Source organism: Fundulus heteroclitus, chromosome 2, assembly GCF_011125445.2.
Source record: "Fundulus heteroclitus isolate FHET01 chromosome 2, MU-UCD_Fhet_4.1, whole genome shotgun sequence".
Lineage (NCBI taxonomy): Eukaryota > Metazoa > Chordata > Actinopteri > Cyprinodontiformes > Fundulidae > Fundulus > Fundulus heteroclitus.
Genome location: NC_046362.1, coordinates 12,313,070 through 12,338,589, shown reverse-complemented (window position 1 = coordinate 12,338,589; position 25,520 = coordinate 12,313,070). Strand labels below are relative to the sequence as shown.

Below are 25,520 nucleotides of genomic sequence, written 5' to 3'. Positions count from 1 at the left end.
AAGTAACATTATGTTCTTCATTCAGGCTCCATATTAAATAACATATGTAGACTGATTCTTGTTGTTCTTTGCACCCTATTACTGGTAGTGCCAGCACTTAGCAGTTATAGTAAAGTTTCCCTCTGAACAGGATGCTATATGGTTTCTTATTTGCAACTAAGTACATATGTTGGTGGCTTTCTAAATCTATTCCTATATTTCTATTGACTCCCATATCGAAAGTTTCAATTCAGGATGAGGCATAATAATTAGGAGGGCTGCTCATTGGCCTGGTAAATTGCTGAGTGCAGCTGACCTACAAGTTCTTTGGCCTTTCAGTTTAATCTCTGTGAAAACTTTGTAAGGTTTGAATGGGGTTCTTATGCCTCTTTATTAGATTAGAGAGGATGTTTTAACAGCCTTTACAAAGCTGCTTAGTGAAAGAAAATAATAATGGAATTTCAGACATGCTGCATTTTTGTCTGGTTTTTTCCCCACTGCAAGAAATACCCCTGGAGTTAACCCTTTGTATTAAATTGCTACACACAGCATTTGCATGTTTTTTGTGTTAGAAATCGGTTTTCCTATAACCCCACAGATTTCCCACAAAATCCCCTTGAGGGACCAAGGCGTAACTCTCCTCCTCGAACATAAAAACGTGTGCTCTACAATCAAACTTCTATAACCTCTGCAACTCTGTTAGCATAAAGATCCGGTCCGCCATTTAAAGAACAAGACCAAAACCACGCTGATCCTCCCACACCTGAAGCTCTGCAGTTGCTCTAAGCCTCCTGTCCAACATCAAAGAGTAATCTCCCCGTGCATGACTGAAAATTGCGACCCCCTCATAGTGAGGGGTTTAGACATAAAAGAATAGCTCTTCAAGGCAAAAGGGAATTGAAAAGGAAAATACATAAAAATAAAAAAAATTAGATATTAATTTTTATTGGAAAAGATGTGGCTCCAACCATGCATTTGTTCTAAGCTCAGGGTATTTTCATCAGAGTGTGTCTATAGTTACCCCCCCACCAGCTGTTTCCAATTATTGCTCAGAGTACAGTGGATATGACTAAGCCTTCCTGTCACTGGGTCCCCTAATCCTTCTTTTGTTACTGGCTGTCAATGTGCGCAGGTGATGAGCAAGGGACATGGAGAACATGACATACTCTGGTCCACGAATTATGACAGCTTCCCTCTAACAAAGACACACCTGCACTGTTCATTCATGTCACTCATATCAATGTTTCTCAAAACATGTATTCAGTCATTTCTAAGTCAATGCTGTGGTGGCCGTACTACTGCTCCATCACTTTGTAGCTTAATTTGTATTATATATCATTTTACATCAGTTCTGTAATTAAATGAAATATACAATGTTTTGAGAAAAGATTTAGAGTGCACCTGCAAAAAACGTAGGATGTATAAAAATATTCAGTTCTTTAGCAAGAAACTTTCATATATTCATGTCAAATAAAATAATTTTGTATCTATTCCTAGAAAAGAACACATTTCAATTGCAATAAAAACAAAACAAAACAAATAAACAATACCCAGATCAACAGTAGAAAAAGCATTTTGTAGAGTTTCTAGATACTTCTTTTAGAATTTATCTTGTCTGCGATTAAGATAATTTGATTAGCTGGGTTAGGGTTAGGGTTACCTTGGACCTTGGCTGTCACAATTGGGGTTAAAGGGGAACCCATGCCCAGAGCATACACAAGGAGAGGCAAAAAACGTAGGAAGTGAACATCGTGTATGGAGAGAGGAACTGAGAAAAAGGGAGTAGGAAATCAAAAGGAGTAGCACGGGTCATAAGACAACAGAAGAAACTCAATGTGAAAAATGACAACCAGGGAGCTTGTATACAGAAAAAGGAGTGGAGGTTGAACATGACAGGAATGGTGGGCGTAATCAGGTGATAAATGAGGAACAGCTCAGTTTGTCATAATTTCAAGTTCAGGACCAAAGTGCAGACAAATACACAGGAGCAGCATAATGAATTTGAAGGTTATGATTATTAGAAAAACAAACTTACAAGACCAGGTGAACGAAGTACAAGAACCACAAAAATCAGACATGGAGACGGGAAGCAACAGAAGAACCCAGTAACAGAGACGACTGAGGCCTTAAATAGTGGTCAAAAAAACAGCCGCAGACTAATGGCAAAATGAGTAAATGCAGCTAAAACTGATATAATTACCTGGTAGCTAAGACTGAAGGAAAAATATTTAACAGGGGCAGACAGGAAGAAACACAGCGAAGAAACCCAACAAAATACACAAAACCTAAAGTTGAACATATAAAATAACTAAATCGTCCACAAAAATAAGAACTAATATAAATCAACACTAAAGTGAAATTAACTAAAGAAATCACAATACAGGAACCAACAGAAATCAAAACACAAACTCTCAAGGATCATGACATAGGAGTGCAATGTAAAGAAACTGAAGGCAAAAGCATGGAAGGAAATATAACAAAACACACAGAATGAATTAAAGAAAATCCTTTAAATTAATTCACAAAAGTATGAACTAAAATGGAAGCAACAAGAAAATATAAACAGTAAAAAACTATAGAAACACAAAAAACACAAACACCTATGGATAATAAGAATAAGGGAACAGCCAAAGAAAGCACAATACAGGAAACTTAACAGTAAAGAACTAGTCAAAATACAGACAAGAGAAAATCAAAATCCAAACACCTGGAGATTAATTTTAGACCTCTTTAACTTGTCCGCTGCTACAATCTTGTGACTGAAGCCCCCCCCCCATCACTCTTACTTCAACAATCAGGAGCGCACCAAAAAGGAGGTTTAAAAAGTGCAAACCTCCTTCAAATATTTAGTAGCGTATTTCCAATCGTGTGCACCTGTGTATAGTTGGCCACTGTATGTGAGAATCAGTGGGGGTGTCTAAACCTATTCTTGAAACTGGAATGTATATGAGAGATTGCATTTGTTTAAGTTTGTAAAAGTCTTTTCATGCGCTTTATTTAGTTTTGTTCTATTAATTGGATTTCTCTGTATTGTGTTGATGGATTGAATGTAAATTTGAAGTTCATATTTTCAGTTATGTTAGAAAATGATAATAGGATGTCGTACATTTTTGCCATCACTGTATTTACAGTTATTTTTAGTTTATGTTTTTTTCTCTGTAGATGTTTCTTGCAGCCTTGTCCTATGCATACTTTGCCAAGGCCTTATCTGGCAGCTACATGAAAAGCACAATTACACAACTAGAGAGGCGATTTGACATTCCCAGCTATCTGATCGGCGTCATAGATGGAAGCTTTGAAATGGGTGGGTTTCTCATTTCCTTCTTGTATGTTCTTTGTTTTTACAACTAAGTTAGGTTTTGTGACTGCCTGACTGCAAAATCCATGTTCTATTTCCCTATGAATACCTAACTGTTCGAAAATCTGCGGTATTTCTAAACTTTCTTTTGGAGAAATAAGATGAGTTTCTTTATATTTTCTTGTTTTCTTATGCATAAACATTAGCTTTCTGGCAACGTATGCATTGAATTGCTATAAGTTGTGATGGAATTGTTTCATTATAACCAATAACCTTAATCTGTTGCTTTAAATTATTGATAGACCAACCTTAATTGATGCATAGTAATAAAATGGAAGGAAAATGATAAAAAAAATTACAAACTTCTTCTTACAAACAGAAATCTCAAAAGTGTGGTGTGCATTTGTAGTCACACTCCTTTACGTTGATAACTCTAAATAAAATCCAATAAAACTAACTTCCTTTTGAAGTCACCTAAATATTAAATCCACATTATGTAATGTAATCTCAGCACACATCCAGCTGTTGAGTGAAGGTCTTAGAGGTTTGTTAGGGGATATTAGGGGGAAAAAATGCATCATAAGGACCTATGAACACTCAGGACATACAGGGTTAAAGCTATGCAGAAGTTTAAGACAGGGTGAAGATATAAAATGAGTTTCCTAAGCTTTAAACTTATCTGAATTGATTCATTTTTCAAGTTACACATCGAGAAATGGTTGTCCATCTGCCTGACAGGCCAGGCACACAAAGCAATAACCAGCCAAGCTGCAGAGTTTTTAAGCTCATGTAGAGTCGGTGCTTTCAGGGTGTAGGTTTTCTTCCACCCGATGCATGTCGCATGTAGGCCAATATTAATTTTGGTGTCATCCGATAACTGACATTTTGATAAATGGGATTGCTTAAAGGAGCTTTAGGTAAGATATTTACTGTAAAATCAACCTAAATCTTTCTCATTTGTCACCTTGGATGGAAGTAAAATTCCCTATAAACAATTGCCCCTCTCCATCAACAACGTCTTAGTCACATTTTTCTCCTTTACAACCTAGAGGTACGGTCCGCAACTACTAGGTTCAGAGTGTAGCTGTGTTTACTTCCTGGTCCCTGAGCCAATCTTATGACATTTATCAGGGTTCCTAACACAGAGCGCAGCATTTGGTATTTTATCGTTATAACATGGAAGCCAATAAGAGAAGCAGACCAGAAACAGAACTGAATATAACATCGTATAGTTGTCCTGTGGAAGTAAAAATTCAGTTGAACAACACACCGCTTTAATATGCCATTTTAGATTGTTGTGATTGGCAAGCTGTTGTACCGATTTGAGCCACAAGGTATCAGTATTACTTATAGCGCGTTTAAGTCTTTGTACAATGTTTTTACCTCATTTCATTTTTATATTCTCTGCAGGGAATTTGCTGGTGATTGCTTTTGTTAGTTATTTTGGTGCCAAGCTCCATCGACCCAAGATCATAGCAATTGGATGCACATTGATGTCTTTAGGCACCTTCTTAATCGCCATGCCTCATTTCATTATTGGCCGGTAAGTAAAGGTGTTCAAAATCCCTTTTTTTCCTGCATCTCCAATTGCTGAATATATGCATGTTCCTTCTCATCATAGATATTCAACCACATTATGGCTTTGGTTCATACAGTCAACGTGTGGATTTAAATTGTGAATATCTAACTGTACCTGATGCTTTCTCCCTCCCCTTGTTTAACAGTATTGGCATTGGTGTTTTATACGCAGCTATAAGATTGAAACAACCATCAGAGCTTCAGAGAACTCAACCAGCCAGTTCTCTCCATGTCCTGTAAGTTCTTTGGATTCATCCAGGGTCGGCGATAGACCCTCTCCACTGCTCTCGAAAGGTAAGATATAGAAGTTCCGCTGAGAAGTCACATCTCGCATTTCAGCCATATTTGTATTCCCTCCGTACTTGCATGCATCTTGCTTCTGACAATACTCCATAGATTCTCTGAGGGATTTAGGTCAGGCCAGTTTTCTGGCCAATTAGGCTCCGTAATACCATGGCTATTGAAGCAGGTATTTGTTCATTTTTCAGTTTTGGTAGTTTATGCTAAGTCACCGTCTTCATTAAAGGCATACTATGCAACATTTTTCAGTTAATTAATGTGTTCCATACTGTTTTGGATGATTAAATGAGTCATTTCAGGTCGAACAAAGGTTTTCTCGGCCGCCCTGGTGGTCTGTGGGGGAAATACCGCACTTGCAATTGCAGGAGCAGTCGGCCCGCACACACAGGCTCAGAAGTCTCGTGCAAGACCGCGAGAGTCAATCTTGCTTTACGACGAGAACTCCACGTGTTTTTGCCCTGCCATTCACTATATGCACGCGCGAAAGCAACAACAAAGAACCGCGTGTTAACGTCAAATAAACATGCAAGCATGTCGAGTTTTATTATTATTATTATTATTATTATTTAATTATTTATTTATTTTTTTTTTTTTTTATGTTGGCGAGACGCTACCGCGGCGGCGGCCGCGGCTTGGTGAGGCGGCGGCGGTAGCGTCTCGCCAACATTAAAAAAAAAATAATAATAAAACTGGCGAGGCGGCGGCGGCTTGGCGAGGCGGCCCCCGCGGCCGCCTCGCCAAGATAGCGCTGCGGGAAGCCTGATGTTCATACTTTCACTGTGTTAGTCATTGTTTGTACTGCTGTTTTTTTTTTACTTTTCATTGCGTTCGCCTGTCTGCTAAGCTCAAAACAACCGCGCCTGGCTTGACGGAGAAACCAGAACAGCTGAGCATCTTTACGACAGTGCACTTTTACTTTCGCCCTCTGGGGGGAGCCTCACTGGAAAATCAACCCCGGTTGCATAGTATACCTTTAAGCTTGGCAGGTTTCCATGTAGACGACTACGCTGACTTTGGACTTGATAAAACGCAGTACACCAACGGTAGCAGAGGACGTGGGAACCCAAATCATCACTAACTGTGGAAACTTCACACTGCGCTTCATGCATCTTGTGTTCAGTGTCACTCCACTCTTCCTCTAGACTTGGGGACTTTGATTCCCCAAATAAATGTGAAATGTACTTACATCTGAATAGATGACTTTGGACCACAAAGCAATACTCCAGTCTTTTTTCTCCTTAGCCCACGTAAAGACCCAGCTGGATGCTCATACAATCCTTAAAATGAACAATATTAAATACTTGGATTGTGTCACTCTCTGTGTAGTGAATCTAATTAAACAACATTTATTTCTGTTACTACTGAATTAATTGGACTTTTTACATGTATTCTATAATTCACAAGACATACTTCTAATTGTGCTACCCCATGAAAATATGTGGACTCAATATAATTGCATGGATAAAAATATAAAGATGATAGAAGTGAATTCTCCATATTTAATTTTTTTAACCGTTGCAATTTCTTTATTTAAAATAAAGCAAATATTCTTGTTTCCTTGTTAACTGCAGGATGTGAAAAAGAGTCCAGCATTTCAATGTGGATGTATGTATTGCTGGGAAATGTCCTACGTGGAATTGGAGAGACACCCGTGCAGCCTTTAGGAATCTCCTATCTTGATGATTATGCACAGTCAGAAAACGCTGCCTTGTATATAGGTAATTCACATTAATTAATTATTTAGAATAAAACACATTTATATTCAGATATATGTATTGTGAATTGCTCAGTGCTTTTCATTTGGTATTTGGTAATATATCAAGGTAACATCTCCTGTGCTTTTTTTTGTGTACATTCTAATGTGCAAATCTATGCATTCTTTCTTTTGGGTGACCTGTGTGTATGATCTTAGATATCATCCATCCTGTGTTTTTCAAGATAACTAATTAGAATCCCCACTTGCTCTTCCTATTGGTCCTCACTAAAAACAAAATATTTAGTGTTGTTTTAGCAAGCTTATCACACTACATGTGTTTTATACATGAAAGAATAGAAGACAAATTGTAGCAACACTGGATTGTAAGGAACTTGTAGGTGTTAGATGACACCATATAAATACTTTTTACTTTGTTGTGAATCACAGGCTGTGTCCAAACCATTTCAATAATTGGTCCTATATTTGGCTTCTTGCTGGGGTCTCTGTGTGCCAAGATATATGTTGATGTCGGCTATATAGACATGGGTGAGTAAAACTAAACTCCAACAGATCATTCATATTACCCACAGTATTGGGTAAATTGCAGGTGTTTGGATTATCTGCTGCTGTACACTCAGAGAAGTGGTTGTTGTCCGGTAGTTTCTTTGTGTATTCTGGCAATAAAAAAAATAGCCTGGACATTTGTCTGTGCTTTGTTAAAGTATTCACACCCCTTAAACTATTTGACATTTCTGACAATACAATCGCATAATTTGTGTACTTATTGTGATTTACTGTATACACTGCGTTTTACAAATAAAAGTTTAAAATAGTATATGTGCATATGTATAGAATACAGTAGAATAGATTAGGCATTTATTGCCTTTATTCTGGTGTGAAAGTGGCCAAAAACACATAGACAGGATACACCAGACTTACACACTAGATTAAAAACAATGAATAAAAAAGCTAATTTAAGGTTAAGATGGTCTGCACAGTGTCGCAGTGGGTAGCATTGTTGCCATGCAGCAAGAAGATCCTGGGTTCAAGTCCTACCCTTGCCCTGGGTCTTTCTGCATGGATTTTGCATGTTCTCCCTGTGCATGCATGGGTTCTCTCCGGGTACTGTGGCTTCCTCCCATCGTCCGAAAACATGATTGTTAGGTTAATTGGCCTCTCAAAATTCTCCTTAGGTGCGAATGTGTGCGTGAATGGCTGTTTGTCCTGTCTGTCTCTGTGTTGCCCTGCAACAGACAGTTCAACTTGTCCAGTCTGGAAAAACTGGGTTTGCTAAATTAATCCCACCACCAGCAGCCCAAGCATAAGAGATCCATCTATCTAGCCAGGATCCCAGGCCCTCGTAGGTGCACCCAGCTTCCAAGACCACATAGTCCACCTGGGACTAACCCAAATCCCCCCAAACAAAGCCAACCAACACCAAGCCACCATGATTTTGTTCTGTACGCACTCTGTGCATACAAAATGACAAATAAAGTTGTCTAAGTCTAACTCTAAGATATCTGGCCAAACACTGGGCCAGGGATGCCAGGGCGGCAACTTCAGCCCGGCACATAGGGTGGAGTCAGAGCATACTCCAAGTTGCTTGGGGAACTGACCCTGAACCTGCCAAGAGTGGCAGAAGGGCCAGACAAGATGGCACAGCAGTTCACAGCAGGTACAGTACCCTTATCCCACCACCTCAGAGCTAGACCCACCGCAACCCAACGGCAGCATCCAAATGCCCAGCCTAGGGACTGCACCGTCCCAGTGCCTGCATCCCCATACCTCTTGGCTCCAGATGCTGGAGCCATTTGGAAAAGTCAGTTTTAAGGATTTTAAACGGTTACCTATAGTTGGAGTCTTATCATGTACTGTTTTCTATCAAGGTGACTAAAGCCTAAAATGTTATGTGAAGATGTGAATATATTCAACAACAAAAAAACTAGGGTGTTGACAGTGTGCTTTTCTTTTCATAGAGGCCGTCACCATTACCCCTGAAGATGCTCGCTGGGTTGGAGCATGGTGGCTAGGTTACCTCATTGCTGGCATTGTCACCCTCCTGTCTGCTGTTCCTTTCTGGTTCCTGCCCAAATCTTTACCAATGCCCGTGGATAAACATGACAGCAGCTGTACTCCAGAGCAGACCAGGTTCATTAAAGATGCAGATTCACCAACCCTGGACCACAAGATCAGACCTGAGGAACCAGCCAGTTTGCATGTTATGGCCAATGGTACGAAATCCACCACAGTGTTATGCAGTGTCAAACAAAATTAGAATAGAAATATTCTTTATTGTAACTCAGCAGGGAAAATCAGATGTACCAGCAGCAAAGTAAAAAGCAAATGGAAGCAAGCAGATACTAACAAAGTAATCATTATTCATGCGACTGTTTACTAGGGGTGTAACAATACATTGATGCACATCAATATATTGATTAAATGATTAACCATCCAATCACATTGATGCAAAATCAAAATATTGATCCATATCGTCATTCTTAAGATACACATTCAGGGCAGTCAAAAGTAGCCGGTCAACGACGGCAAATCGCCGTCTATAGCAGCTCCTGCCGCCGCCTACTTTTCCCCGATTATACATCCCAAAAATCAGCTTAGCATCTGTCTCCACTGAGAGCAACATCAACGAGTGATTGGGTTCCAATTGTTCCAACCGAGATGCTACTTTTCCGATCAAAACACAAACCGGTGTTATGCCGAAAAGTGCAATAAAACCGTAAGAGACGACGTGAGTTTTGAAAGTGCAAAGCTTTGTCTTAAGCGGAAGATCAAACATTCACAGCACACAGCACCGCGTTCATAGACCAGTGTGATGCACTCACGAGCGTCAGAAAGCTATGGTGCATTCAGGAGCATGGGACATTTCAAACTTACAAGGAAAGAGGCATAAAACGGAATAGAACTTAACTCATACAATAATCTATTTATCCAGAAACAGTGTGGGCTTTCTTACAATACTGAATGCTCTATAATTGTATTTCTGATATTTTTTGATTATGCACATCTGTTAGCTTTTTATTCTGAAAAATCTATAATATTACATATAATAAAATATAATATTACAGCAGCAAATTATCAAAGTTTTTCAGGGGATGCATTTTGTGTTTGTCTCTAGAATCCTCGCCGATGATATGATATCATGTGTGTGTGATGAGAAATTAACTGAGATAAGAGATTTCGAAAACAGCGATATAACTGAAATAAATTCAACATGTGAATTCAATTTCAAATTCCAACCCTGTATTTTTATCATAAAAATTCGACTTTGTTCGTGGGGAAATGTTACGATCGTTTTTAGAACAGAACTGTGAATAATAATAATAAGATGAATAGACCTCACCTAATCTGATCAGTTTTATGTGGTGCTAGTAATTCAAATTAAACAACTTTTATGCAAATGGAGATTACCTTACCTTGTTAAAACATGATGATAACATCATGTAAAAAAATAATGTTTTAAGAATAATGATAAAAAAGAAATGTTTTTGAAGAATTGATCATTCACATTTTTTGCCTTTTATTGAATTTAAAACATGCACTCTGACTCTATTGATTAAATAATCACCTGTCTTGAAAGCTTCCAAAATATATCAGGGAGAGTCTATATTTCAAAATTCTCCCCTCCGGGGCTCGGGCACCGGCATAAGTGCACCCTCCTACTTGATAGTGTGCGGCCTGCTACTGTAAAAACGTTTGACTGCCCTGCACATTTATTTTAAAATGCAGCCATTGACTATGGTGAACAGGTGATATGTTATTTTTATTATTTTAAAATAAGAAGAAAATTCCTGATACCCGTAAGAGGTTAGAAACAATGGTCAATCATATTTGGGTTTGTTTGTGAGTTGATATCAATAGTATCTTAATAATAGTGTTAGATTAGCCGATGATATTGCATAATATCAATCACATCGATCGGAAATCGTAACAGACTTTGTGATATCGGCAAATATATTGTTATTCAAAGAAATCAATATGACATTGTATTGTGATAAAGCTGGTTATTTACACCCTTACTATATACATATTTTGTCACCTTACAACCACAGACTTAAATATATTTAATAGGGATTTACAACTTTATCCCAACCTGCCCAGAGTGTTACTCGGTATTCATGATGCAGTTTGTTCACTAATGTTCTATAAAAAAAAAAAACACTGTGGCCTTCACAGAAATTTTGTATTGATATTTATGTAAAATCCTATGTTGTTTAACTAGGCTTAGTTCATTGTTTAGCAGATAAAGAAAATTCACAGTATATATTTTGTTGGATTTATTTTAAAATATATATATTTTTGGCCTGTTAGCACTTTTGATCGGATACTTTTTGGATGATGTAACTAAAGGTTTGGACACCACTGGTGCATTAACCCAACTTAAATCTTAATAAAATAGATAAAGGTTTGTGCTTGCTGTGTGACAAAATGTTTGACCTCTTAAGAAAAGCCCCCCAAAGCCATTTTTCCTCAATCTTTGCTCAAAATAACATGTTTATATATAATTCCATTTTATTCAGCAATGACAAACTCCCTTTTAATAATCTAGGTTTACTTTTAGATAATCTGGGGGTACAGGACCTCAGAAGCAACCTGATGGAAGCAAAGATTTAATCAACAACTCAAAAAAGAAAGCCAGCTTACAAATGAACTCAGGACAAACAACTGTTGGGCATGGAGAAAAAAATGGAGTAACAGGGAGCATGAAGTCAAGGAACAGAAAAAATACTGACTATATACTGAGGCAGGGTGGAGCAAAGTGAGGTCTTGTGGGCTTGATGAGAAAAAAAAGAAAAAAAATATAAATCATTACTATCTATTGTTTATGTTTTATATGACACGTAAGCAGTGAGATTTACATAAACGTTCCTCCACAGAGTTTGTGCCAACATTGAAGACTCTTCTAGGAAACCATGTGTACATCCTCTATCTGGGTGTAACAATCATTCAGTTCAACTCTCTCATCGGCATGGTAACCTACAAACCCAAATACATTGAGCAGCACTATGGCCAGTCAGCATCAAAAGCCAATTTTCTTATGGGTAAGTAGAATTTTTTTTTATTTATTTATGGAGTTAAAAGCTTGTTTTGAGGCTGTGCTGCAAGTTTGATGTGAGCAATGTGATTTTTATTTTTTCAATTAATAAAGCTTTTGATATGTATATATATATTAATAATCCAAGTTCCACTTACTTTTCAAGTTAGTGCTGCACTTTCACATTCCCACAGATAGCAGAATGCTTTGGCATGCTGTTATTAGTGTTAATTCGCACAGATTAATGAAAAAATCAGTGTAAAAGCAGAGATCTCATCCATCACCTCTGACTTAATCAGTTGGGGGGTTTGTTACTCAGATGTGACATACATAACGCATTTTCTTAACCATCGGAATTCAATTATATTTTTTCATTTATGGCTTAATTTCTATCTAAATAAGACATGAATGAGACCACTTTGAAATTTCTGAATGTTTTGATCCCTGTTTTAGGGCATGATGTCTCTCCCTATGTTACTTATGTAACTTCTTCCCGGATTCTCTATCCTTTTAAAATGGGTTGTACTTTTTGATTGGCTAGGCATGATCAACATCCCAGCTGTGGCCCTTGGAATGTTCTCTGGAGGCGTTGTCATGAAGAAGTACAAACTGGGTGTCATGGGAGCAGCTAAGTTTGCTTATGGGACTTCCCTTTTGGGTTTCTTTCTGTCATTCTTATTCTTAGCCATGGGCTGTGAGAACTCCAAGGTGGCTGGCATCACAGTTTCATACACTGGGTATGTAATAGCTGGATTCATCTCGCTTTAGACCTAGAATCATAAGTGTGAAGAATAGAAACTGAGTGGTTTTAAATAAAGTTGTTGAAACTACCCTTATACCCTGCAAAAGTTATTTAAGACTCCATGTTAAATAAGCCGGCTCTTCTGGCCAGATCCACTTAGCTTGTAGGGAAAAGTAAGAAGGGAAAAGCAAATTTTAATCTGTGTCCATGTTTACTTTTGCTATGGTTACCAGGCTACAGATATCCTAATTAAAGCAGAAGCAGGCGGAAACACTGTGTTTCCTTGAATTTTCAATAGTTATGAATTACCGAGGCAGTGTAAAAATTATATTGAGGACTGTGCTTTTTTTGGATTGTTTTTGTTCTTAAGATAAAAGTGTTTGCCATACAAACCAAGATTTATCCCTCAAATTCCTGAAAAGCTTTAGCAAATCCACTGCAGACCGTTTACACAAATGAATCTTTTTCAAGAGTTTTTGGTAGAGAAATATCATAAACCAGAAACCAAAATGGGGTTTCATGTTTTATTTTTTTACAATCAATCTCAGAATACTACAGAATTAACAGGTTTTAGGGATTAAAGGACCCCTGGTTTTAATCAGACAGTTTGATGGACAACAGAGTTTATTCAGACTCAGACTCAGACTCAGACTCAGACATACTTTAATGATTCCAGGGGGAAATTACTTACTTATCTTGAGGAGTTCTCCAGGGTTCGGTGTGGAAAACAAATAAAGCTAGGAATAAAGCTAATAAGCAACTTAAGTGGAAAAAAATTACATTGAAAAGCAAATGATTCACAGTTATGTTTAGTCATGACTTAAATTTTATGTTAGACTACAGACATGCCTTAAATACATAAAGAGCAAGATTACTATTAATTGAACCTAATTTAACACAAAGCACAGGTTGTTCTTGTTGGACTGTAACTTTTTTGAATGCCATCAAATTGGGTTCCCGGTAGCACTGTGAAAACGTTTGGTTTCACATTCATGCTTATAAAGAAACTTTGTATGGTAAAAGAACAACTCATGTCGCAATAAGACTGAAAATATTGTTAAAGAACATACATGATTATGTATTTGGATTGGTGCCTTAAAAAATAAGGGTTGTCCTGGCACAGCCGGAAGCGGTCGGTAGGGATCAGAGCAGTAGATGGCTGATTGGAAGAGGAACTCTGTACTGTTCCTCAGTTCCCAATCAATAGCTCTGATGTGTTTAGATTAAACTATTTGCAAAACTAAAAGAGAATGTATTTTTCTGACTTTACTCCTAAACAACATACGTAATGGTTAATTTTTCACAGGAGATGTTAGCAGTAAGCATTTTGTTGTTGTTGTCACACACAGAGGGGAAGACTTGTCTTATCAGGAGCAGTCTTTGTTTTCTGACTGTAACTCCGGTTGCCTGTGCTCCACAAAGGAGTGGGATCCAGTGTGTGGAGAGAATGGGATCACCTACGTATCTCCTTGTTTAGCTGGATGCACTTCGTCCACAGGCTCTGGAAGGAACATGGTTGGACACATACCACTGACTTCATAGTATTTCCACATTTGTAATATCACCTACAACTAAAGAATATAAAAATGACATATGAACTTACATTTTCTAACGCTACAGTACATTAGTATGTGAATTTATACATGTGCGTTGTGCTTTACTGCCTCCCACCGTCCACTCTCTTTAACCAATTGTTTCCCCTATTATCAGGTTTTTGACCATTGCAGGTGTGTAGCAGTCCAACCGGGAAACCTAACAGCTAGGTTAGGCCAATGTTTACCCAGACACAGCTGCGACAGAGTATTTCCATACTTCCTGGCCCTGTCTGTCATCACTTCCTTCATCATCTCTCTTGGCGGGACACCTGGCTTCATGCTGCTTGTCAGGCACGTAATAAACAACACATCTTAGGGGAAATAGTTTAGATATGACTAAATTAAATCTAAGGATTGTCCGATTTAGTGTTTGAGGTTCACTTAGTGTGTTCACCACCCTGACCTTGTGCTTCCAGGTGCATTAAGCCTGAGCTGAAATCCCTAGCTCTTGGAATCCACACACTGGCCACACGCACTCTGGGTAAGTACTTTTTTTTAAATGTGTTTCAGGCATCCAGGCATTTATTGGACACTCACACAACAAATGAGCATAAGATCTATTGATAATATTATCTTAGAGCTCGGTTATGGCAATTTATTCTTGACATTGTGTTGCAATTTACTAATATTTCAACTACTGTCTTTATCAGACATGGGCAATAGCACACAACCACTACTGAAACAACAAATTATCTTAGTAGCAGAACAGGTCATGGTTTATTTTCTGTTTTCAAAAAAAGCTAATACATCATATTAAAAGTCAATGTTTTTCAAGTTTTGTGTAAACACTGTGGAATTGATCATACAATGAAAATTAACACCTGGCTTGTTAATTTATGTTTTTGACAATTTTTTAGGTAAATATTCTTCTAAACAAATCCCTTACATTTTAGTTGAAACAACACTAACTTTGCTTTCTGTATGACCTACAAAGTTTTCTTTATCTCGCACAACAGCAGGCATACCTGCTCCAATCTACTTTGGAGCCATAATAGACACAACTTGCCTCAAATGGGCATACAGCACATGTGGAGGAAGAGGTGCTTGCAGAATATACAACACTTCATCTTACAGGTAATATGAACAAGATGTATGTTCCCTTGAAGCACAGCAGCAACTTCTGCATAGCATGCTGTTACTTTAAATCCTCAAGGACCCCTTCACTCTGGATTAAGACGGCTTTACAGTCCCCGGCATCTGGACGACATTTTCAATGTTGGTGAATTGTGGCAAATGTAGTTCATTTTACATCAATGACAAACATGAGCCGTGCTCTTAGTACTCTTCCCATAGTTTTTTTTCTGCCACTTACATGGGCTTCATATCACATGATAATGCCACAAGTATTTCATCTGCAATAAAATGTCTGAACACAATCTGTGGAAGAGAAAAAAAAAAACATTTTCATAAATGTCAAGATGATTTAAATAAGGCGGTTTTATATACAGAACACATCTTGAAAATAAATTTTGTGGAATAATTTGGATCTGGTACAGTTCTTTCTTGACATCCTGAGGCATGTGGGGTCAGAGGGAATCATGCACAGAAAATCCAAAATCTATGTGGCTTTTAACAATCACTGCATGCTTATTACAAGAAGGCTCTGTAACCTTAAAGCAGCACCATGTAAGTTTTTACGCAAATATTAGCTTATTTTGAGATATATTAAATGATTTTTCAGATCGGCATATACAGCACTTGGTGTGTATAGATGCTCAGTGCAGGCTGCCCTTCTCAAAAATTTGCCTATGTAACTTGAGAGGGTCGGATCTATCGCTGAATGGGTCATGTGACCTAGGGCTCATGTGAACTAGAGCAGCATTTTAGAGCAGTCTGAACTCCCCTTAAACACAAAAGCTAATCTTACATGTTTCTGCTTTCCTCATCCTTGAGTCAGAGTTTGTAATTTCCATGGTTATTATTACTACACCCCTCTGTGGAAGTTCCTGCAGCCTTTCATAATCAGATGTCTTCCTCTCCCATGGCTCCTGGAGCTCCCATTCCTCCATCCCTCCCTCTCCCTCTCCTCCTGGCTCTGCTTCGTCCTCTCCCTGTTCAGTGGGAGACTCTGCGTATAATCTAGAGGGGTGAATGTGGCCTTGTCTTTACAAGTAACTACAAGTTATCAAAGTGGTCTGCTATCAGCTTCCAAAACACAGAGACAGTTTCATTTTGCAATAGTGCAGTGTTGCCAACAGCTTTCAGTGGCGCTAAACCTGGAAGTTACCAGTAGACCGCCCCCTAGTGGCTAAAAGTTACACTGTGTTGCTTTAAGTTTGTTTTCATGAATTGCACTGTGGCTATTGTATGATTGTAATATAAACCTTATGCTATTTCCTCCATTTACCTAAGAGGCAGTATGGCTCATTGACACTGTGACAAATATACTTTGCAGTTATGCAGCAGTCTGATATACTCATCAATCCCCTCAGTCCCCCAGCAGCCATTGTGGCTTTCCAAAGTCTGCATACCCTTGTTAAAAATAGCAGATTTTTGTCTTGTAAAAAATGAGACCGTAATAAATTATTCAAAAGTTGTTCTGCTTTAACATGACATAAATTAAGCACAATTCAGTTGAAAAAAAAGTAATCACATGCAATGCTAACATTTAATGATATTGGATATGCACCAACCATGAGTTAGTGGTTCTAATCAACCTAAAATATGGTTCAGCGGTGGTAAGTGTTTTTACATTTGTGCACTTGCATCATTTAGCTACAGCCATAGTTTGCTGATAGGTTGCAAATTATCAAAATAGTCTTACTGTACGAAGGTATAAAACAGGGACACAGCCAAAAAGAATCCACAATAATAAACACATGCCATGGTACAGTAAAGCCAGAAATCAATAATTGGAGAAAACTTGGAACTGCATTGACTTCAGTAAAACTGAATATTTCTCCTAAATGCTGAAAAAGTGAAAATTGATCTGGGAGACAGCAAGCGCCTGATTTCAGCCATCTTCAGTGTTCATGCTGGATTTCTATATTTTCTACGGGGAGAGATTGAAAAACAGAATCCTTCTCTGCCAAACAAAACATTCAGACCTAGTCAACCCCCCCCCCCCCCCCCCCACCTCCAACTCTTTTGCAGGGAAATGCTGCACTCTAATAACAAGGGCTACAATGAACAGAATAGGACATTTGGAGAACTTTGCAAGGCAGTGGCAAATATTGTGTCAAAATAAGGCTTCCTAATAGAGTCCTACCAAAGAAGATTGACACAGCTTTGACTAAAGGATGTGAACTCTTGTACAACAAGGTTTCTGAAGCTTTTATATGTTTCCCTGCCTTTTGTTCATCTCATCTTCTTAGTGAGATCTTTTTTCTTGGAGTCCAAAGTGTGGCAGAACCTCATGCTCATTGCCATAAGATTGTATTTCTTGGAAAAAGGCCAGTGTGGCCAGTCAGGGACATCAGGTTACACCTTATAGATAAGCTACCCCTCCGGCTCCCAGTCTCATCCACACAGCACCGGTGACCCATAAATGATTTCACCATGATAAAAAACACCACAATCTCAACCAGCAAAGACCAGCTACAGTCTTGCTGATTTTTATCTCCATACACAATTAGCCGTCTGGTGTGGAGGGGGCGTAACTGAGAGACTGTACCAGGTGGTAAAGCTGAGCAACCAAATCATGGAAACTGCTGAAATAAATGTAGAAATTTAGAGTTATAAAATATGATCAGATAATGTTACTGTCCTCTGATGACAATCTTGTTTAGTGGTGTTGTTGTTTTTTTCTTCAATGATGCACCATTTTATATAACAATATCAATTAATGTAGTAACTTATTTTCCTCTCTGCTATTTAAGGTAATGCTCTTTAACAGAGAGTGTGGTAGAGATGGGCAAAGACAGACACGATTTCTTTTAATTGCCACATTCTGTAAGTTCCATGTGGATTTTAATAACTGACCAAACTGTTTCTAAATAAGAAAATCTTGAAAGGGAGAGGACAAAGGGTGTGGCTTTAATTAAAAGGCACTGGAGTGAAAGCAGTATGAATTTTAACAAGGACTTTCCCCCTAGGGATTTGTAGCCTGACTTAGACATGCACCAAAGACCAGAGAGCAATCTGTGCTATTGTTTTTAATGCAGGATAGTGTACCTGGGCCTCACTCTTGGTCTAAGGGCAGTCTCCTTCCTTCTTTGCATTTGGGGATTTGCTCTTCTCAGAAGACATCTTAAAAGGGAGGAGAAGGAGGCCCTGGGAGACGAAAACAGTGAGCTGGAGTCACTCAGGAAAGACGAGAACAGCTTTGTACCCCGTGAGCCGTTTGTACTGAGCCTTGACTGCAATCCTGAAAGAGAGACTCGTTTGTAAGCTCCAACACGTCATTCTTTCTTCTGACTCAGCTCTTCAAGCACAGACAGAGTGCTGAGATATATCTCAGAGAAGACAAGTATATATTTGTTCATGATTTGTGGATAAATACGTTATATAAAACATTTTATTAAAAAACTTGCTTTTCAATTTTGTGTTTAGTCCTTAATGTAGTTGTACTGCATTTTCTGTAGAAATTATTTTTTATTTTTATTTTTAACCTGTTTTTTAAAGTGTCATGTATTCATATACCAGAGTAGGAAAACTCTAGTTAAGCCCTGGTAAATTAATGTTGTGTTTATGGATTTTTTTTCAGTTCATATGTACACTTGCATTGTTTCTTTGTTATACATTGAGACAAGAATTTGAAATGTCTGCCGGCAAAGCTTCAACTTAAAATTATACTGAAACAAGTTCTCTCTAAGGGAAAATAATAAATATGTGTCCTGAAAATGTTGCTTTTGAGAGTACCTCACTCACATTGTAAACTGCAAAGACAACAGATTAAGATTAACTGAACCGTTGCTTTTGTACAAATAATGCAACGATAAGGAAGCTCTTTGCTGCAAAATCTACCTCATCCTTCTGGTTGTGCAGTGTGGTGTGTAACTGCAGGCAGCCACTTATGTCCCCCATTTTGTTTTGCATTTGAACTTCAGCCCACTTAGCTTTTATTCTTATTCTCATTTTGTTTCGAGGTTAGGATTTTTTTCAACACCTTCTAGCTCAGTTCTATCAGTTTGATACATCAGGGAGAACAGGTATTGAATGCATCAAAATTTTACTTAGTGCATACATTTCTAAAGGCACATTGGCATGAAATCCACACAAGATGTCACCGATACCATTAACGATCCAGTACAAAAAAAAATAATTACCGTAAGTTATGTGTACTATGGTGGAGTGGCATCATTGAACTGTATTGAACACACTTACCTAAATGTACTTAGTACGTAGATTAGTACGTAGATTACCTTTTTTGTAATGATGGCTTCAAGGTGTCTCCTGTATTGAGAAATGAGTCCAGTGCTTTACACAAGTGTGATTTTGACCCTTTCCTCCCGAACCCTGAGTTATTTGCATTGACTTTCAATGGGATTCAAGTCTGGATACTGACTGCACCAATCTAGCAGCTTTATTTTCTGTTATTTCTCTGAAACCAATTGAGTTTCCTTGGCTATGTATTTGGGAACATCACTGGTTATGTGTTTGATCTAATCTTTATATTCTCCTCAATAAAGTCTCAGTACATTTCTCAATGTATCCCTATAATTATAAGAAGTATGCCATCATCTGCTGAAATACAACCCTAACCACCTTCCAATCTTCACTTTGAACATGGTATTTTTAGGGTAATGTACGAACTGGATGTATGCCGTGATGTCAAAGAGTTCAAGTTTGGTCTCATTTGAGTAGACTATATTTCCCTGTTATTTTATTGACCAGTCCAAATGTTCTGCTACTTTGTTTCCCAGCAGGCAAATGCTCTGCAGTGAACATTTCCGAAGACGTCAGTGTTGCTTGTTGTATTAATAATTGTTTCAAACTCTCTGGGAGTGTTCACTGGATCTAATTTAATTTATGGATTCAATTGTTATTGGCTTTTCTGAGTGTACAGATTAGTTGGGTCGTTACACACATCTCATATGAATGTCATATCAACAGCCAGAACAAAAATAAATAGATTGTAAATTATTTTAAAAATAGCAAAAAGTCACTTCTGTCTGTGACTATTGGGGAGATATTATGTTACATCTCAGGAGTCTTTCCGCAATGTATGCATTCCTTGTAAAGTCAAGATATCTGCTCTGAAGTCTCTTGGTTTTTTCTTGTATTAATGAAAGTTGTGCCATATTATACATATTTTAGTGATACATCTTGAATTTGTGGACCTGAGGTGTTGTTAAAAATCATCAATAAAGTCTCAAAACAGTTTCCTGACCATTTCTAGGTTCTAAAATGTTCTTGCTTATTTATTGAATTGTTATTACAATGGTCGTTATGTCATCACAATAAAATGCAAAATGTGCTTTCATTCAACAAATTGTCTGCAAGTGGATTAATCTTTTATATTTATATAAAAAAGAAAGACTCAGCTCTAACACCAAAAGAAATTCAACCAGAAGAGATGGATGATATATGCCATCTGCTGTTGCTGCAGCTGCAAAAGAGATGGAAATAATCCCAGGACACCCCATCGAAGAGATTACTGGTCTTTTTTGTCCTCAGCACACTGATTCTGTGGATTGAGAACAGGATTAATAATAAAACACAACTGGTTTGACTGAGGTGAATATGTTCTGAGATTTGCATTTGTGTTGTGTACCTGGAGCAGTTGGTGCTCGGTTAATAGTCTGTCGTACTCCTGCGCCAGACCTTTGGCCTGCCTTCTCATTGCTTCAACTTCAGCATTAGACCTTCGCACAGCTAGACAATCACACAAATATCTGTCATGATCATTATAGATGACATGAGGGACGATCAAGTAAGGCGCTGCTTAGGGCCAGCAAGGCGTCCTTGAATTTTCACACGGCTCACTAATGATCCCAAATGTTGATATTTTTTTTTTAACCTTGTTTGGGAAGGGAAAAAATTTGTTAACTTTATTCTGATTTTTTTAGGATTAAAATTCAGACTAAATTGTCTTCAACTGCATGTTTTTTTAAATAATAAAAAAAAACTAATTTAAAAAACAGGAGGTAATGATTACTCACCTTCCTCAGCAACCTTTAGTTGACTTTGAAGCTTTTCAATCTCCAACTTCAGTTGGTTTTCTGTTGTTGAATTAGATTGTTCTCTTTCCAGGAGAGCCTAAGCAGACATAATCATTCTTAGTTAGCAAATTACATTGTTGTTGTTTTTATTTTTTGTTGTTGTTTTGTGTGAAACCTGTCACTGAACTGATCTGATCTGAATTCAATTCAGTGGTATGTTGATGTTGATGAAATGCTCTGCCTGTACCAGCAGAAAGGCTTAAATCGGGGACAACCGGACCTTTTCTGGAAATACGCTCATACTCTCACACCGACATGAGGGTATCAGAGTCCGATTTTAGCCAGCTTGCTGTTGCGATGACCCGGATAACTGAGAATTTGCACAGGCACGCTCTGCATGTATTTTTAACTGTTGTACTGTATCGTGTTTAAATCTTATAACAAACACGTCTCACTGCAATTCAATTGCTCTTTTTGATTAATAAAGTTTTCTGAATCCTAATCTTAATCTGAAGAACACATAAACATTGTAAAAGAATACAAAGTAACAGCTTTGAAATCCCAGCATACCATAATTCACCCTTTCTGTTACAAAGTAAAGGTCACTGTTAAAGACGGACAAATCAACTTTATCTTGGATTACCCACAGAAATATGGGAAATATGGAAAAATTATCATACGTTTTAAATGCTTGTCTGAAAAATTATTCAGAATCTCAAACATGATGCACTATTTATTTTGTCTGTCTGAAATCTGGAAACTATTTTCCAAAGTAATTCAGCTCTAAATGCATGCTGTACAGAAAGTAATGAGAGTGGTGTTATTTAAAAAAAAAAAAATAAGAATCAGTTTTACAGTGGTACAGTTGAAACTAATTAATAATAATGGAACTATTTTTTTATTCCCATGGATAAATCAGTGGGGTTCTCACTTGGTATTTGGTATTACATTTTAAACAGTTCACAAAGTAATCCAGCTGCATAAGGGGGATTTGCCTTTAGCATTCAGGAAAATGTAAGATTGGACTATGAACAAAGCAATACGCTGCCAATTCTTATACATAGCCATGCTTGTCTCTTGAATTCAATTAAGTACTGGTTCTCTGTTCATCAGCCTGTGTGATCTTTACTCTTGTGATGTCATCCAGCAGAGTACAAACCACCACAATAGGAAATTAGAAAAAGAAATAGCCCCTCATTAAAACAACCACTGAGAGCAAATCAGGTTCACTGCTTTTCAAACTATGTTGTTTAAGCTTCAAAGAAGAAACTGTTCTCTGTTCACTAAATAGCAAGTCTTTGAACTGGAGCCGTTTATTCCTTTAAGATCTGCGTACAGTACTATTTCAAAGGTTTACTCAGTTCCAAACAAGCAGAAAAATGTTGTTAATTTTATTAAATAGCTCAGTCGAACATGTTGAAGGCATTGTGCAAAATCTTGGTCAGACCAGTCTCCAAAATTTCTGAGGGTTCATATCACTACAGAAATATTCAAAGCTCTTTTTCTTACTTTTTTGAGGATCTGATTGTTCTCCTGGTGCTTCTCTGCTGCTGTAAATGCCTGATCCATCTGCGCCTGAAGACCTGCACTGTTTTCTAAAGTCACAGCAATCTGGTTTAGCAGAGTGAAAACTCGGTGCATGACACTGTGGGACAGAAGACCAGACAAATGAACTTTACGCTACGTAAAGGTTGAGAGAAAACAGGACCTCAGAATGTTTTTTGCAAAGGGCACGAGTGCAGATTTTTCCTCTGAGTGAAGAAAAATTGAACTAACAGCCAGAGAAAGAGCGAGAAGCCGCATATGTAAAGGTTCCTCTGGGCCCTGAACAGCTTCATGTGGACGTGGTCGTACAGGTTTGGGTTGGCCTGAGCTTCCTGCAGTGGGTCAGGACCTGAGTACCTCTGCACCTCTCGGACAGCATCTGAGGATAGGGTTAGAATACATACATGGCAAGATGAGCATGAGTTTATTCTCATATCTCCTACTCATGCAGTGCATTACAAAGAGAGTTATATCCCTTGACATTCTTGTTAGCATTTTGTCATATTACAACCACAAACTTTAAAGTATTCTATTGAGACTTTATGTGATAGAGCAACACAAAGTATCCTGTTTTTCACTGTACAACAGTTAAAGCTCAATCAGCCTGGATAGAGCTTGGAAAATGTTATATTAAAGTAGCCACAGATACTCAGTTCAATTTACTGTAGGTATGGACTTTGACTAGGCCATTCAAACACTTTGTAGCTCTGGTGGCATGTTTAGGTTGTTGCTCTCTAACATGTTTTCTTCCAGGATTATTCTGTAATTAGCCCCACATATCTTCTTATCGACTCCAACCCTGTCCCAGCTGAAGAACAGCTGCCCTGTAGCATCACCAGGGTTCACTATAGGCATGGTATGATCATGGTGGTGTGCAGTGTTAGTTTTCTTCCACACATACCATTTAGCATGCAGGTCAGCATTCTTTATATTATTTTATCTGTTCTAAACAGTTCTTTGCCTTCTCTTTGTGGATTTTGGGAGACTTTAAATGAGGGTATATATAACCTATGTCTTGTTAGGTTGGTAGTTGTGCCTTACCATTTCCTCTTTTGGATGACGATAGATATATTGAAATGTCCAAAGCCTGGGATAGTTTTTATAACATCACCCTGCTTTAAGATTGTCAACTACTTTATCCCTGAGCTTTCTGTTGTGTTCCTTGGTCTTGATAGTGCTGTTTGTTTACTGGTGTTCTCTCACAAACTTCTAAAGCCCTCACATGCCAGCTGTAATAATGCTCCAGTTAATTTGTCATGGACATATGTGCTTGGAGCGGGAAAGAACATCAGAGCAAGCCTGTCTTAAAACAGAATATAGGGCTTGCTATGTTTTTGGGGGTGGTAATTACTATTAGCAATACAAGCCGATAAATATGTGTTTAACTTCGTTTTAGACATTCAAATGGTAAAGGAACAAGTTCAGCAAATAAATATTCGGCAGCACTATGCCTGTCTTTCGTGGAATGAAATGCAAACGAACAAAAGTGTAAATAAACTCTATGCAGCCATGTAGGATGCTAAACTCCAACTTCATGTGGCGTTGTTGATGCTGTCCTCACTCAGAACTCTTCTGAATCAGGAAATTGTTGCACTGGATTTTATTTTGTTGATTGAATATAAATGCACACCACACTTTCATTATTTAATATTTAAACAAATTGGGAAAACAATGTTTTCTCTTCCTTACGGTTCACATTGTTGCTCTACTTTGTTTCACATAATGTATCGCATATATCCTAAAGGAATAAATTGAAGTTGTCGTCAAAAAAAAATAAATTAACCATCAAAATATGAGAATGGGGCATACATGCTTTTTCAAGATATTGTAATGTCTTCTTTCTGCCAGCAGAGTGCTTACCAATAAAAAGAACAACAAGGACCAGGATCATTGCAAAGAAAAATTTGTTCCAGTATGGAGATAACCAGCTCCATATTCTCCAGTGGAAAACTGAATGCCATCTGCAAAGAAAGATACCGGGTTAACTTAATAGCAGACATCAGATCTACTTATGCAAAAATTACTGGTACTCTCAGCTGGGAACTGTTTTCATTATGAGTCAAAAACGTAGGCCAGTAAAAGATTAAATGTTCAGGAATAGGGCAGCTGCACAAGACTAAATTAAGTTTCAGGTGTTGTTTTTGTGTTAACAGAAATGTTAACATACCTATTAGCTGATATAAAGGGTATGCATAGGATGAGGCTGACCACCAGCTCCACATATAAGAAGAAAGCCACAGCCGTCCACTGGAGAGTCATTGCAACCTTTCCATAGATATTAAAGGGTTAAAAAAAGGTTTTGTAAAATTAAGCAAGACATAGAAAAAAGGTCATTTTCACACACACGATCATACCTATCACACTGGGGGTTTTGAAATTTGCAGATAAATGGAAGTAAAGCTGTTATCTTACCAGGCAAAAAGTTAAGTTGGAAAGTACTGGAGAGTCACCACACGCAGACAGTTGTTCCACGTGCGCTCACAGAGTCACAACAGCTGCTGAGGAACATCAGAAGACCCAGAGCCTGAAATAAAAACTCTGTAGTTAGCCTCCTTAGTCATTCCCCTTGGATTGAGGAAAATATCAAAGCATTAAAACACGTTCAAAATCATTGTTGTGAGTGTAGGTTGCAGAAAGACTGTGAGATTTGTATTTTGATTTGAGGCTCTGCTTTCCCCAGCATGTGTGTGAAAG

At 37.9% G+C, this 25,520-nt stretch overlaps 2 protein-coding genes across 8 annotated transcripts in view; one reads left to right on the top strand and one right to left on the bottom strand.

Annotated features, from left to right (window-relative positions):
• LOC105938490 (solute carrier organic anion transporter family member 1C1) overlaps window positions 1-20,652 on the top strand; it is a 25,587-nt gene extending 4,935 nt beyond the window's left edge. For 4 of the 6 annotated variants that reach the window (XM_036147894.1, XM_036147884.1, XM_036147891.1 and 1 more), the window contains 13 exons: window positions 3,142-3,283; window positions 4,688-4,820; window positions 5,028-5,149; window positions 6,727-6,873; window positions 7,299-7,397; window positions 8,828-9,082; window positions 11,744-11,908; window positions 12,443-12,638; window positions 13,993-14,158; window positions 14,354-14,529; window positions 14,655-14,719; window positions 15,195-15,312; window positions 18,342-20,652. In XM_036147894.1, coding sequence (XP_036003787.1) covers window positions 3,142-3,283; window positions 4,688-4,820; window positions 5,028-5,149; window positions 6,727-6,873; window positions 7,299-7,397; window positions 8,828-9,082; window positions 11,744-11,908; window positions 12,443-12,638; window positions 13,993-14,158; window positions 14,354-14,529; window positions 14,655-14,719; window positions 15,195-15,312; window positions 18,342-18,567 — 2,010 coding nt within the window. In that variant the 3' untranslated portion in view covers window positions 18,568-20,652. Of the gene's footprint in view, window positions 1-3,141; window positions 3,284-4,687; window positions 4,821-5,001; window positions 5,150-6,726; window positions 6,874-7,298; window positions 7,398-8,827; window positions 9,083-11,743; window positions 11,909-12,442; window positions 12,639-13,992; window positions 14,159-14,353; window positions 14,530-14,654; window positions 14,720-15,194; window positions 15,313-18,341 lie in introns of those variants that run through there. The other 2 variants (XM_036147897.1, XM_036147905.1) reach the window with 2 other exon arrangements.
• Window positions 20,516-25,520, bottom strand: LOC105938491 (B-cell receptor-associated protein 29). Of its 2 annotated transcripts, none has more exons than XM_036147913.1 (8): window positions 25,181-25,520; window positions 24,994-25,091; window positions 24,687-24,787; window positions 23,058-23,205; window positions 22,791-22,926; window positions 21,282-21,378; window positions 20,894-20,994; window positions 20,516-20,806 (listed from the first exon to the last, which is right to left on the bottom strand). In XM_036147913.1, the coding sequence occupies exons 2-8, from the start codon at window positions 25,083-25,085 to the stop codon at window positions 20,774-20,776; spliced, it is 708 nt and encodes a 235-aa protein (XP_036003806.1). In that variant the 5' UTR covers window positions 25,086-25,091; window positions 25,181-25,520; the 3' UTR covers window positions 20,516-20,773. The 2 variants fall into 2 exon arrangements, with proteins under 2 accessions (XP_036003806.1, XP_036003803.1); XM_036147910.1 differs by having other exon boundaries at window positions 25,239-25,519.

What these genes read in the sequence shown, in the direction of transcription:
- LOC105938491 (XM_036147913.1), bottom strand. Translation starts at nt 25,085, where the DNA reads ATGACTCTCCAGTGGACGGCTGTGGCTTTCTTCTTATATGTGGAGCTG. An exon ending in TTCTCGCTCTTTCTCTGGCT is followed by an intron (nt 22,927 to 23,057) that starts GTTAGTTCAATT and finishes TCTGTCCCACAG; the next exon opens with TGTCATGCACCGAGTTTTCA. An exon ending in ACTAAAGGTTGCTGAGGAAG is followed by an intron (nt 20,995 to 21,281) that starts GTGAGTAATCAT and finishes GTGATTGTCTAG; the next exon opens with CTGTGCGAAGGTCTAATGCT.